The 15,308-nt window shown below is 40.2% G+C and overlaps 2 protein-coding genes across 2 annotated transcripts in view; both read right to left on the reverse strand.

Moving 5' to 3' along the window:
- Window positions 1-20: 20 nt before the first annotated feature.
- On the reverse strand, window positions 21-4,919 carry rack1 (receptor for activated C kinase 1). Its single transcript, XM_033632441.2, has 8 exons — window positions 4,680-4,919; window positions 3,665-3,836; window positions 2,146-2,293; window positions 1,407-1,502; window positions 1,148-1,258; window positions 719-859; window positions 368-478; window positions 21-133 (listed from the first exon to the last, which is right to left on the reverse strand). Exons 1-8 carry the CDS (start codon window positions 4,786-4,788, stop codon window positions 68-70), a joined length of 954 nt encoding a protein of 317 aa, XP_033488332.1. The 5' UTR covers window positions 4,789-4,919; the 3' UTR covers window positions 21-67.
- A 5,002-nt stretch (window positions 4,920-9,921) lies between these two features.
- col23a1b (collagen type XXIII alpha 1 chain b) overlaps window positions 9,922-15,308 on the reverse strand; it is a 170,759-nt gene continuing 165,372 nt past the window's right edge. The window contains exons 31-32 of the mRNA XM_033633333.2: window positions 14,672-14,710; window positions 9,922-14,354 (exon numbers count right to left, since the gene is read on the reverse strand). Of these exons, the coding sequence (XP_033489224.2) occupies window positions 14,352-14,354; window positions 14,672-14,710 (42 nt within the window). The 3' untranslated portion in view covers window positions 9,922-14,351. The remainder of the gene's footprint in view (window positions 14,355-14,671; window positions 14,711-15,308) is intronic.

Here is a 15,308-nt window from a genome sequence, read left to right on the forward strand (position 1 = left end):
TGAAACCAAGACGGCACACGTTCCTTTCAAACAGTCTTTTATTCAAAGTTGCTTCGACGAAAAGTTCTTATCGAGTTCCAATAGTGACCTGCCACACTCTGATCAGGTTGTCGGTGTAGCCAGCAAACAGGGTCTGGAAAGAGAGAGATAGAGGAACAGTGATTACTCAAATTCTGTAACTTCAGTGAATCCACTAATATTCAAATTAGTGTTTCTAGCTCCCCTCATATTTGCAGGACTGTCACCATTAGACATCAGAGTTATAAGTGAATGGGTATAATCAACGGGGGTTACACACTAACCCACCAATGGTGGGATTGCAAGACATCTGTACTGAAAAGGTGCGACAGAGCTAAGTGTGTTGTACCTGTCCATCAGCAGACCATGCCAGGGAAGTGCACTGTGGGGGTTCAGCCTTGCTGTTTGTGCTGATCACTTCCTGTCTCAGCTCATCCACAATGACCTTGCCCTCCAGATCCTACACAAGGAGAAGAAAGGCAGGAGGCAGCACAATGAGTTAACTGCTCAGAAGTAGCAAAGAATAAATGGCAGAAGTGAATGCATCTAAAGTTATGTACACAATGTACACACTGATCTAGACTAGAGCTCAGAAACAGCCTCTTTATCATCAAATAATACAGTTGGCATTGGAAGTTTCATCACTGCCCTGTAGCTTTAATAGCCTGTATACGGATAAGATATAGGATGAAGTCTTTACCCAAATCTTGATACTGGGGCCGGTGGCGGCACACAGCCAGTAACGGTTGGGGCTGAAGCAGAGGGCATTGATGGTGTCACCACTGTCCAGGGTGTAGAGGTGCTTGCCCTCATTCAGGTCCCACAGCATGGCCTGACCGTCCTGAAGGAAATGAAAAAGATACTTCAATATCTTTTAATGCATTTGGTAGATTTCTAGGATAGTTACACGACTAACAGCTTGCAACAAGAGAGTCTGCTGCATATTCTTTAACACCAACGCAATGAGCTTTGGAAGTGCAGGTTACACTCAGAAACAGCCTCTTTATCATCACTGCTAAACAGATGCTTTTAACGTTTTCATCACTGCTGAAACCTGCAACTGGTGCTTCAGTTGAGCCCAGAACCATTATTCTGTTGTAGTCTACAATTAAAAAAGTTTATTTCATACCCTTCCACCAGATGCACACAAGGAGCCATCAGGAGACACAGTCACCGTATTCAGGAAGCCAGTGTGGCCGATGTGGTTGGTCTTCAGCTTGCAGTTGGTCAGGTTCCATACCTAGGAGTGAAGGACAGGAGAACTGTATCACATCTGTGGTAGTAGACAGACCATCATATGAAGATAAACCTCAAAATTCTCATCAGTAAGGAGGTCAGCTTTTCCATTCAGGTCAAGTTAAGAGGGGTTTTAAAAAGGAGCAACATACCTTGACCATCTTGTCCCAGCCACAGGAGACAATGATGGGGTTCTGGCTGTTGGGGGAGAAGCGCACGCAGGACACCCACTCAGAGTGGCCCTCATCCTGCAATCAAAAAAAGGGTACATATACACATGCTCAACACAAGATTCTCTGTTTACCCAACATTATGATTTGTTTTTTTAAAGCCACGTGAAATGAAGCAAGGTGGGAAAACCCAGACATCTACATTTCAGCATTTTGTTTGGCTGCTTACTAGCAACATCAACAACCCAGATTATGAACATTTCCAACCAACCAAGGGTCAATGCATCATCTGATGAATGATATTAAAGCATAGCAATGCTGGACATCACACTTAACTGTTATAGAAAGCTAGTCTTGTAAAGGAAAGGTGACTGGGTGAGCAATTGGTACTGTATTTAAGGGAAACTCCGAAATTTAAGGGCAGTTTGGTTTTTCAACTAGTAGGTGCTGCCATGTTTCAATTTCTAATTCAAAGTTACTCAGCAGACTGTCGGTTGAAGTGCATGCTTGGCACCAGCTTGGGGTCCATGTTCCCTTCTTGTTCAGCTGATTTCATTGACATACATCACAAAACTTTCCAACAGGAAATACATAGGGGCCCATTTAGAATATCTGTCAAGTTTTGAAACAGGCTGTACTAAAATCCACTAAAATCTAGCTCCCCCGAAAGAAAGGGGACGACTGCTACTCACAAAAACGTCAACATGGGTTCGCAGCTCACCTGGATGGTGTACTTGCAGACTCCAAGAGTGTTCCATAGCTTGATGGTCTTGTCTCGGGAGCCGGACACAATCTGACGGTTGTCAGCAGAAAAGGCCACGCTCAAAACGTCCTTGGTGTGTCCATAAAAGTGGCGGGAGGTGCTGCCACTGGGGAAACATAACACCAAAACAATTCAGAACTCAAAGGTGTTGCACAATGTAAGATCCCCCAGTTGAAGGAAGCATGTATAGTATCACTACAGCTAAACCAGTGAGAACATTTAAAAAAAAAAAAGATACACATGTTTATTTAAGAGTTGAAACAGCTTTTTTTCTTGAACCAATGTACCAATGTACAGTACGAGTTAACACTGGAGAATGTACATGTGTAGTATTATGTTCTGGGTTTAAAACAATTCAAAGATGGTATGCACAAGCACTGTAGTTGATCCATAAATACAGCGCCTTTAAGGTTTTCTTTGCAGGATTGTTGGTTATTGTTTGTAAAGATGCCCGCCAGCGAAAGCCAAAGCCAACCCCAGATTCACTCCCACACAGCCATAAGTGTCCCATAAAATAAGAAAATACAGGCAAAGTTGCAGAGTTGACAGAAAAATACACTGCCTCCCCACTCTTGTTTTGAAAATCCTGCACAGTATATCTGTTCCACTGCATGATTTTTTTAATTCCCTGTTTTTTATATGGCTCAGTGAGGGCAAAGCTGCAGATGCAAAGTCCAGCAGAAATGGATGCAACAACTTGGTGACAATGAATTTGCCATATACTAGCAGCATCAGTATTTTCAACACACATTTGGTCATGAGACCTAGAATAGCTGGACGCAAGATCTTCTGGTCCATTACTACCTCCAGTCTACACATTTACTTTGAGTAACATTGTGACACTAAATGGTATATTATCACGAGTTGGTGAACATTTAAGGAGAATCACATAATTAAAGCATATGATTGAAAGGACTTGAGACATTCAGCAATACCGCCCAGCACAGATGCTGGTCACGTGTTACAAAAGGGCTCTATGAGATCCATCAAGTTGCTGCAAAGTCAACCAAAGTGTCTAGCCACATAACTTACACACTGGGTTTGTATCTGATTTGACCTACTGATGGTATAGAAAAGGCTTGCTGCACACCTGGTGCAGCTGGGCTATTAAGAGTCACATTTGATTGATGCCAAGATGACCCAATGCAATGTTAACAGTGTCATTCTGGCATGTTACGTGATTCCTGTGGTTAGGTTACACCAAGCCTAGGTCAAGATTTTGATGTTTTTTAAACACACCTACTTTTCTCCTGGTTTGATAGCTTGTGATGGCAGTGAAATATTAAATTTAAAAGCCAGTCGTAAAAACTTCATGATTTCATTTATCCAGAATTCCTTATCCTCCCAGCAATGAAATCACTATTCTGCAAATCTTTCACGTTAACACAAACATACCATGAAAAGTAAACATACAGAGGAAGCATCTCCCTCTTTACACACCCAGTATCTGACCAGTACTGAAAAGATTTATACTTACGTGGTGAGGTCCCACAGGCGGAGGCTCCCGTCCCAGGCACCGGACAGGGCAAACTGTCCATCTGAGGAGATGACCACATCACTTACGAAGTGAGAGTGGCCCAGCAAAGAGCGCTGGGGGATGCCATAGTTGGTTTCATCACGAGTCAGCTTCCACATGATGATGGACTTGTCTGGAAAACAAATATACAGGTTATTCATTTAACTCAGTGTCCATTTTTTACTATGTCAGGAGCAGATAAAGATCACCATGAAATGTGTTCCCGGGGTCCTATGTTCCCCAGCTCAGTAACCTCTTAACATGACACATTAGGGTGTCCTTTCGAGGGGTTTTATTTTCTTAATATTGCTTTTTGTTCTGTAGGTAAAGTGTTTATTACGATGACATCACTCATTTACAGCCTACTGATGTTACACTCCTTGAAACCTAATTCTACCACAATTTGTGACTTTAGACATTGATATCAGCAGTGGTGCAATGAATTTTTCTACCATCCAAACTGCATTTACAACACCCATCTGCTTTTGTGCGTTTGGAGTCTTAACTGTGAAGATGACCCTTCCTTCTCTCTTAAAACGAGGACCCAGGAAACACAGAGCTGACCCCATGCATTACCAAGCAAAGCTGTCAAACTGTCAACAGCTGGCCCGGTTTACTGTGGTTAGAGGCGTTAAGTTGCCAGATCTACACATTTAATCATATAACTTTACTGTACACTATTTAGTATGTTATTACACGTGTCGCAGATGCAATGTGAAAACCTGACGCTCATTTACAGATGACGCTTGGTAGTGTTAGCTAGCTAGGCTAACCGGCGTCTTTCTCCTGAGTTCGAACAGATTCTGTCACCGTTAATAAACGTTAGAGCAACATGACGTACAATAATGGCAATTTATTCATATTTCGTTAGTGACTCACACCAGCATTGCAGTTTGTCGTACGCTACAGCCGCAAACCGACTAGCTGGCTAATGCTAACCTAGCCATGTTGGCGGACCCGGCAGGGGAAGCCTCACCTCGGGACGCCGACAGAATCATGTCGGGATACTGGGGCGTCGTAGCGATCTGGGTGACCCATCCACTGTGCCCCTTCAGGGTCCCCCTCACTGTCATCTGCTCGGTCATTTTGGCGAGGTTCGGTGGTGCCTTTTACAAGGATGGATTCGGATTTTTCTGAGGTACAGAAAAACCTAGGTCCTCATCGCATCTAGGCACAGAGGAAAAGGAAGTACAGACCCGGATGCAAAAACTAAGAGGGGGTGAGCGGCCCGCAGAGGATTCTGGGAAATGTGGACTTTACACGACTTGTACCTCATCACGGTTTATCATTGTAACATGACCCCAACAATCAGTAGGAAAACTTTATTTAAGAAACATTGCAACAAGAAAATATATATGTTTGTTAGTGATGTATGCCTGGATCTTGTACTTGGACACATGTAGTAAAGTCAGATTTAAATACACATCGGGAAAATTATTCTAAATCTGTAGGGTATTGAAATACCTCACCACCACAGTGTATGTGATACAAAACACTCTTACTCATACAAACGCACATATATCAAATCAAACCAAATGTGTTTATATATTATTTATAATCACAATAATAATTTATATTTAACATATAGAGCACAGATTAAAAACAACAGTTAACCAAAGCGCTGTACAAAAAATAGACACACAAATATATCGCAATATAGCAATATAAAATGTACACAAATATAAAACAGAATCACACTGGTAAGAACAATTACATATGAAATAAAAAATTAGAAAATACTAAGATATTAAAACCACTACAAACAACCAAAGGCCAGTGAAAACATCTATGTTATAAGATTTGGGGGGGTTGAGAGCAGATATTCCAAAGCTTTGGAGCAGCTACCGCAAAGGCAGGCTCCCCCTTACCCACCAGCCTCGATCGTGGTCCAGTTAAAAGACATTGTTCTGATGATCTAAAAGGTCAGGAGTTGGAGTAGGGGCAGAGAAGTTCAGAAATATATAGGGGTGCCAGCCCATATATGGCCTTAAAAACAAATAAAAGAACCTTAAAATCAATCCTGTGTTTGATAGGTAGCCAGTGCAGGGATGCTAGCGCTGGTGTAATGCTGTCTCTTATTCTGGCGGTGACCAGTGACCAGTGAGGAGTCTCGTTTCAGCACTCTGCACCAGCTGCAGGTGAGACAAAAAAGACTGGCTTACATCCAGGTACAGAGAACTGCAATAGTCCAGCCTTGATGAAATTAATGCAGTGGTCACAGTTTTCATGTTATTGTGACAGATGATGGACTTTTGCAATGTTTCGTAGTTGAAATGCAGTACTAACAAGTTTATAGACTGGTCACCAGTTAGAAATGTAACAACAAAACTGCAGGGGAATCAGGGCATTGTATGACTCCATGAGAGCCATGAAAGTCAAAATAAGTGACAACAATAGGCCTGCAGCAGTAACAAATAATGAAACAGCCTTCCCCTCCCAATCAGATCTGCCCCCACCACTGACTTGTTTAAGTCCAGGCTTAAAACCTACTTTGAGTCTCGTTTGAGTCCTCCTGATGTGGTTTTCCCTGACGCGTGCCTGTGTGCTGTGTCTCAAAATGTGTGAGATGTGTACCTGACAGTTAAGTAGCCTCTTATTTATGCGTTTTGTTTTGTTTTTTAGAATTTTATTCCTTTTGTGCAGCACTTTGATCAGCATGAGTTGTTTTTAAATGTGCTTTATAAATAAATTTGAGTTGAACATCTGATCATGTTATTAACCCATAGATCATATTTCTTATGCTAAATAATCCTCATGGTTTCCTGTGGTGCTAACTATTAATGCAAATGTTACAAAGGTACAGTTTTTATGTGGCAAAATTTCACACATTATGTACATATTTACTGAAAACTGTGGCGCTATTGTGTAAATAACATTAATGGTAACATTTAAACTATTTTTGGTTGGAGAAACCTCCCAGTATAAACACAGTAAAGATGCATGCAATGCATAACAATCCCATGATGGTCAGTGACTGTAACAAATGTGGCATCAATTTAATAGTCACAAACATTAAACCACAAACATAAGGTCATTTGTTTATGTAAAACTAGCTATAACTTAAAATTAGAAACATGAAATTCAGAGGAGCTGTAAACAGTTAAAGTGGATGTTAATGTTGAATGCCTTTGTTCCAGTGTTTCCTGCCACATGGATCAACTGCAGCTAACTGTAACATGTTGTTTAGTCTTAGAAACAATGAACTCATTCAACTGTAACAACCGTGGCCACATGAGAATGATTTGTGAACGTTTCTATATCTTTTTCTTTCTTTCTTTCTTTTAATCAAATTTGTAAAATGAAGAGCACATTTCACCGGACTAATGGGCAACACACCAATATCTGTACGTCTTATGGGCATATTTAAGACAGATGGTCCAAAGAAACACTGATGCTAGCATCAGCAGCGTTTGGATGAGAAGAAACTTTCTGCTGGTGCTGTAGTGTGTTGTGTAGAGTCAGTTTACTGTGAGTTCACAATACACGAATTTCACCCCGATTTTGACGTCGCAGAGGATCTTGAGAGCCACCTTGGGTCGAAGGTGAGTCGGCAGATAGTGTGCCACAACGAGTCCTCATGTATGAACAAGCCTACGAGCACGTCGCCCCCTCGTCTGCGACTGGGACTGGATATCTGGCATGGTACAAGACTGGAGAAGTCTGACACGACTGACAAAGAGCATCAGCCAGATGCAAGAAATGTGAGGAGGACAAGCCGGCAATCAACAACAACAATGGCGGTTGGACCCAGGCCCTGGAGGCAGATCTGATTCAACACTGGGAAGAATATCCATGCCTTTACGATGTGTCGTCTCCAAGTTAAAAAACATAGTTTGGTGACGTCACCGCGTTATCTGGGGCTCTGTCGGTGAGGGCTCGGTGGAGAAATCTTGTGGTGTGCACACGCAAGTCGTAACACAGTTGGCGAGACTCCTGCTGACAGAAACACACATCGCCAAGTGTGAACACTCAGAAGATTACGATAGTCTCTGCGACGCAAAATCAGGGTGAAAATCGTGTAATGTGAACTAGGCTTAAGGTGAAGACATGCTCTTCTGGAGCTTTCCACAGGGTGTCAGATTGTTCTGTCAAAAACAAACAGGAAGTAACAGGGACTGATCAACACATTCAGCAGAATAAACTTCATGGCAGCTGTTCCTGGATTTTTTTTTAACACAGTGTAGGTTATTTCAGTAGGCTATTTATTGATACTGACTTTTTTGGTTTTTAGTTAAATGAAACTCGGAAAAGCGCTAGCATTTTTGCAGTTCTTGTTCCCTCATATTGAAATCAATAGGTGGTTTTTAAAGGGCTTTGGTTAGATGCCTGAATAAGGTCTGTCGTTAACACAAGCTTTCACGCTTTGCTCTACGACATAATACCAACTCGTGAATCCTGAAGCTGTCATCATAGTCAGTGGCTAAATGAGACTACAGAGCGTCATCATGCCGAACATGGTTTTAAGTCCCATTGTGGTGCCGACGTGAAGTTAGTTTATAGCCTAACATTAGCTTTTTGTTTCTGCGAATTGCATTTGCTCTTCAGAAACCATAAAACTGGTGTTCATTTTGAAGATTATCTCACTGAACAAAATGTGTAAGTATCATAAACTTTTGTTTGCCACACTTTATTTTCTGCAATAATCCAAAATTCAGTGGAAAAATCCCGTTTGGCTTTTTGTTGAGGGAACCAAGGTTGGTTCCAGGTTCCAGGTTCCAACCTGCTGGCAAGCTTGGGCCCTTTTGTGTGGCCGACTGCTATCCATATAAACAGCAATCCACTTCCTTGTTTTGTTGGTTTTCACACTTCATGCCAAATGTACCTGAGTAGACATGAACTGAACTCGAGACCAGCTTCTCAAGTGGACCCTGGTGTGTCTGTCTGTGCTCGGCTACAGTATACAGTTTGCAAATTAATCAAACAAACCAGACTTTGGGGTAAAGTGTTCTCAAATTTGGGCCCAGGTCCCTGATGTGAAAGTCTCCTAAGTGTTAATAAGTTTGGCGAGAGGCAGGGTGTGACCTACCCTGCCTCTCACCCAGTGTCAGCTGGGATCAGCTCCATGTGGATGGATGTGTGTTTTTGTGCCGCTTCTGTTTGTTTTTTTTTTGTTTTTAATCTCTCTTGTCAATTTTTTTCTCTCTTTGGATAATAAATTGCCATGTGTTGACTTTTCTAAATAATTTGAGCACGGTCTCACTCCGAAGTCATCAAAATCCGGTGCTTGGGCAGTGACTTTTGGCGTTAGAAACCAATGAAAAAAGCCATCCTTTAACTGCCGGTTGCTGTTACAGTTTAATGGCGCCCGGCGGTGTCTGGGGGAAACACGGCGGGACAAGGACGAAAGTTAAAGCGATGAAAGTCCCAGTGGGGCGGACGGAGGGATGGGTTCAACACAGACTGACTTTATTTCGAAAGACACTGTTTGTAAACGTTACATTTCCTGGGAAAATGGAAGTATATCTTGAAAGAAGAGAACTTGACCTAGTGTCCCAGAATGTCAACAACCAACGCACCCGGAGTACCTTGCACATACTTGGAAAGTCCATGACCAAATAGTGTTGTCACGATACCAAAATCTTTGTTTCGGTACCAATACCAATATGAATTTCGATACTTTTTGATACTCTTCGGTACTTTTCCTAAGGAAAAGTTCTTTTGGATACAAACCTTTAGAACAATAAATAGTAGGGGTGTAACGGTACCAAAAAAATCATGGTTCAGTAAGTACCTCGGTACTGACGTCACGGTTTGGTAACTCAAATGTTCCACCAAGTTTGTGTTGTCTCGTGTTGTCTCCCTTTGCGAGGCAGACTTTCTCTTGTCTTTTTTCACGTGCGCCAGCTGCGAATGTTGATACAGGTGTTGTCATACACACCACTTGTGCAATCTGTGCTCCAAAAGGAACAAGAAAGGCGTTTGTGTGCATAATTGAGTAAAATAAATTAACTAAATTAATGAATTGAATCAATTTCAAAGTACCAGTATGTTCCAAATGCAGTATAGTACCGTTTGGAATACTCTAGTACCGCGTTACTATTTTAGTACCGGTATACCGTGCAACACTATAACCAAAACGTCAATATGTGATGAGGTCTGAGCGAGAATGTGTTGATAATTCCATGCCTATGTGCAGTGTGTTGTGTCACTGCATTTTTTAATACGTGCATGGTGGAACATCTTGATGTTGTATTAATGTCAAAATAAATGAAACCAAATTAATTTTACATGATTATGCTTTAATAGACAAAAAACATGAAACTGGAGAGTTGACTTCAGTCTGCGTGTTTAGTTGACTGGATTTCACGTTATACATTTTTAGAGAAGTAATTACAAAAATAGCTTAATTCTTTTACAACCAAATACACAACCGAAAAGAAAAACATTCTCACAAAGTCAAGCTAATACTGTAATATATGACTTGCTAAATCACCAAACTGTATTCAGACACTTTGTCATGTATACTGACCCCATTAGACCTTAAAACTGAAACTGATAGAATCTGCAAAAGAAATAAAAAACATATAACAATGTTAAGTGACAGATAACCATCAGCTTCCAGTGAAATAAGCTAAGAACAATGTGGTTTACAGTTTAGGCTTTCTGCTTCTAATGTAACTTCTCAGTCAATGTTTTTGTTTTCAGCTTTTCTATTTCAGCTTAATCATATGCAACTAATCTACAGATTTGTGTTTTGTAGAAAAGATTTCTATACTAGTACTTTTAACTTCATAAATGAGTGGTGCAGTGCGATTTTTCTTGCAAAATCTTTCTAAAGTTAAAACATTAGGTAGAAACTCACATCATATGTATCCCACTGATATGGAAATGGCTTTGTGTGATGCCAGTAATTCAGCTTTGTACTTTGCAGGTATACTGTACATACATACTGTAAAAGGAGCTTTGCACAAAAAGAAAAATTCAGATAAAAAGTCATCTTACACACTGTCATTTCAGACCTAAACAGGGACGACCACTACAGAGATATGTGGCCTTCATCTTGACTATTGTGACATCACATGAGCCTGCTAATTTAATTACAAACAGAAAGTCAGCGTTACTAATGTACTGTGGGTTTTCTGGGTTCAGTATTGGGCAGCCTGTATGTTGATAGTGACTGAAGATAATCAACCAGTAAAACACTCATATTCAGGCTGACAATAAAAATGTTGTAAATGATTGTCCGTCAGTCATGCCTAGCGATTAACCAGAATATATATTGCTGAATATTTTTCATATTGTTAAAAAAGTGTACCAAATATTAATGTAGAATACACACATGTCCACTAAGAAACTGAAACACATTTTTCCATTCGTGCAGTGGTGCCCCCAGAAAATTTTTCATCGGGGCAAAAGCAAAAGCCAGAACTAAATTTCAGGAACTTGCTTATGCTGTTGAAGTATAAGGCTAACTGTATGGAGAGTTAAGGAATTGCATACTGATATACTTTGGTTTCTTATGTTACAGTTAATATTTCTAATTATCTTAGACTGATACTGGTGTAGTTAACATTTAGAGTTCCACAACAATCCTGTTTTAATGTGTTATATATCAATGCATTTTAAGGAAGTCATTGTTCGTCAAAAAGCTGGTTGTCCTTTTTGTGAGAGTACATTGACTGTAAGAAACAAAACATTTATTGGGAACAAGCCTTTAAATTTAGGGGAGACTCGTGGGTGCCCATAGAAGCCATTTTCATTCAGATATCTTGAGGTGAGAGTTCAAGAGACCCCTTTGAAAATCGACATGCCAGTTATTATTATTTGGCCCCTTTATGGCAACTTATGCTGACATGGTTGGTACCAATGGTTAGTACCAATAGATGGATATCATAGCCTCTTAAAGACAATATCAGCCTCCAGTTAATCAGTACACCCAGTTACAATTTCTTTTTCCCCATGTTCATCAGCTGTATTATCCTCCCGAGACCCTGTGTCCTCATATCAGGACATCATATTTTGGGTTTACTTGACCTTATACTTCATTCTATGCAGTGGTGTGGTGGTAGTTGATGAGGTGGGTGTACTACTAAGTAGATGGACAGGTTAGCGTGGAGGAAGTGGGTATACTCTCCTATATATTACAATGGCTTTTTGGCTGATAGGTGGGTATACTGTAAATGGCCCAAAAAAGAAGTGGGCATACCCCGTATACCTGCGTATACCTTCCACTACACCACTGATATATGTATATGTATATACTGATCTATGTAACTTAGACCTATTGTCCCTGTTCGTGGGCACATTTTGGTGCCATCTAGTGGTAGTAAGAGCACAATACACTAATCCATGAAAAAACAAGGTGGCAACCATCTCTACAAAGTCAGTCTGCAGCCGATTCCGACACAAAAGTGGACAATGTCCAAAACCTGATCACATTTAATGATTGCAACTTCGTAATTTATGATTAATAATGTTTGTAGTTTGATATGGCAACAAATTTGACCAATTTTAGAAATAGTAACAAAATAAGATGCTTTTAATCAAGAAGTACTCGTTTGAAGACATTGGGATTTTATTATGGTCTCGTTTGAGGACATTTGGACTTAATTATCGTTGACAATATTTCTTTTTTTATACTTATCGGGCTCTGTCGATTACAAATAGCTAACAAAAGTTCAGGACTCAGGAGGTTATACATATTTTTTATGTTATAATACTTTAAAAAAATATATCTTTGTCATATTTTATTGTAACTTTTCTATTCTTAATTTATGTTCTTGAGTGTTGCAGTACTCTGCCTTATTCTTATTCCTCTTAATATGTTTATTGTATGTTTAATGTATGCACCATAAACAAAAGCAAATCCCTTGTAAGTGAAAAACCTACTTGGTAATTCTGACTCAACATTCCTTTAAACAACAATCTATGTATAACTGTGGACATGTGTGAGGTCTTGCATATGGATATGCAGAACAGAGCTTTAAAATGGGTACATAAGAGTATTTAAGCACCAAGAAATTCCATCTGAGAAAAAAAAAGTATTACAAAGACCAAAACACAGAAATAAAAGTCATCTGATTGGAAAGACTAAAACCTTTTGTGATAACTGAAAAAAGTACACACGCAAAATGCTAAATAACCGACAGTTAGAAACCTTTGTCCTAACGTGCATTGCTGAATAAAAATGAATAATAACCCCAAAAATTGTGTATACATTTGATTCAAATTTCATACTTTAGTCTGTTAGTCCTTCAGTCCAAATGACTAATATTGATTTAAAAATATCAAACAAACAACACACATTTAAGTCAGCAGCAAAAACTTACACTGTTGTCCAGAGCAATCAGGGCAACAGCAATTAAACATGTCTTCATCAGTGATTAAAGGATAATGATCAGTCAAAAGGCAAGAGTTACACAGAAAATTAAGGAAAAAAACTGATTGGCAATCGTTTGTCAAGGCAGCTGAAACACTGGTATATCACAAATACTGTAAATGGTTCCTTCAAATCTGGCCTTGAAGTTGCGCTACCTATATATTATACAAACATGGCAATGCACAGGAATGCAAAATGTAACTGGACATGAAATATGTAAGAATATAACAAAGGAACACAAGTCACCACTGCCACAAGTGTGAGCCATTAAAAGGCAGACTCACTGACTTCTCTGAGTGGCTTGCTCAAATGGAAAGATGATTAAAGGCTGCTTATTGCAAATGAAACTGAATCTACTGTTGTTTGAGGTTTCAATGAGGGACCACAAGTCATACAAGCTGTCAGGATGCTAAACAACGCTGTGCCTTGTTATGATCATGCATTTAATGAGTGAAAACCTTTACAAAAGAGCCGTACAAGAGATCACCACAACTTGTTCAATGTATCTGTGCAGTAAATCCTTCCTTATGTGCCAGTGACGTCAAATAACTTCGACCGGTTGTCAAGCTGTTGCGCAACATCATCAGCCACAGGTGTGCCTTCGCTTCTCAGGTGAATGTGGAAATGCAGGGTTCTCTGCCGCCCCCTCCTGGAGAGTTTCCATAACAGAGGATCTGAGTGTTCGGTGTGACACTTGAGGCACGACATGGCTCGCTCTGCCTCATAAAGGCCAGTCTGCCCCTTGAGCTCTCTGCCCGTCTATGTGTCCTTTCTCCACCAGGCCCTGAGCCCCTTTAGGGCTGAGAGAGACGCTTGCGTTTGAGCTTCTGTCTTGCCATTTCCTCCTTTTATAAAAAACAGAGAGAGAGGAGAAGAGAGTACTGACCCACGTTCCTCCATCTGCCACTCCCAAAGAGATCTGTCCATCCATCCAAGCATCCGTGAGACTGGGTAAGTGCACACACAGTTATATCCATTCGTGATTACAATCAGGCAGCGAGTCAGGCTTTGTTAGTAAGGCCGCGAGACCGTCAAGGCACTCCAACACTGTCATCTGGACTGTCCTTCAAAGTAAGAGTCCAACTGCCAGTTCAGTTTCTTCTCTTCAAAACCACAGCTGCATTCTCAACGACGCTGGATCTCTACAAAAAGCTTTCATAATACTGTAGACTCAAGAATGTCCTTGTTAAAAAAAATCTCAATATATTATATAAAACGTTTTATGATAAAAAAAAAAAAAAGGAAAAAAGGGAGCGGGTTGTTGGTGTAGTATTCAATTGCAATATATACCATATCAATATGTACAGACTCCATGCTGCTGGTTAGTCATCACTGCAAAAGAAGAATAGTAGGGATTGATAATTAGTAGCATATCGAATTAAAAATATGGATCGCAAATACTCATGCTTGACATTTACAAGCTCACACACTGTCATATACTTACAAAATGCCCCTGTGTCAAATCAGAGTCAAGCAATAAATTTAATGCTGACAATCCTTGGGTCATAACGTAGGCTTTAGTTGCACATAGTGTTAGGTTTTAACTGTTCTATGACTGTGTCGGCTGCTGTCTTATAATGAAATGCTAATTAATTCATTATTAGTTAGAATATGTTTTTAAAGAAAAAGTTAGACCTCTTAACACTCACCTTGTGCCAGCAGCCTGGTATGGGCAGCCCGTCTTGTCCCTGCAGAGAGAGAACACCAGTGGAATGTTAACACGGAAGAAAATGTCATGGGACGAGTGCTTAAATGCACCTTACAGTCGTGATTGTGATTGTGGGTCATCTAGTGGTAGTAAGAGCACAATACGCTAATCCATGTAAAAACAAGATGGCAGCCATTTCTGCAAAGTCAGTCTGCAGCCGATCTCGACACAAACGTGAACAAGGTCCAAAACCTGATCACGTTTAATGGTTGTAACGTGTTTATTTATGATTAAAAATGTTTGTAGTTTGATATGGCAACAAATTTGACCAATTTTAGCACCAGTAACAAGATAAGATGCTGTTAATTAATAAGTACTCATCTGAAGACAATGGGACGTTATTATTGTTGACAGTGTTTCATTTTTTATACTTATCGGTAGTGATGGCCTCATGATGCCTCATGAAGCATTTTCTTCATTTTCTGTGCCCACTAGATGGCGCTCTTGGTGTAAAAAGAGAGGCCCAAAGAATGACAATTCAGTGTGTTTTAAACCTTTGGTTCAACAAGAAGCACCATCTTGCGGGCCCAGAAAATAAAGAAAGTGCTTCATGAGGCTTCATGAGGCCATCACTGGTT

This window comes from Epinephelus lanceolatus, chromosome 7 (assembly GCF_041903045.1).
Source record: "Epinephelus lanceolatus isolate andai-2023 chromosome 7, ASM4190304v1, whole genome shotgun sequence".
Taxonomy (NCBI): domain Eukaryota; kingdom Metazoa; phylum Chordata; class Actinopteri; order Perciformes; family Serranidae; genus Epinephelus; species Epinephelus lanceolatus.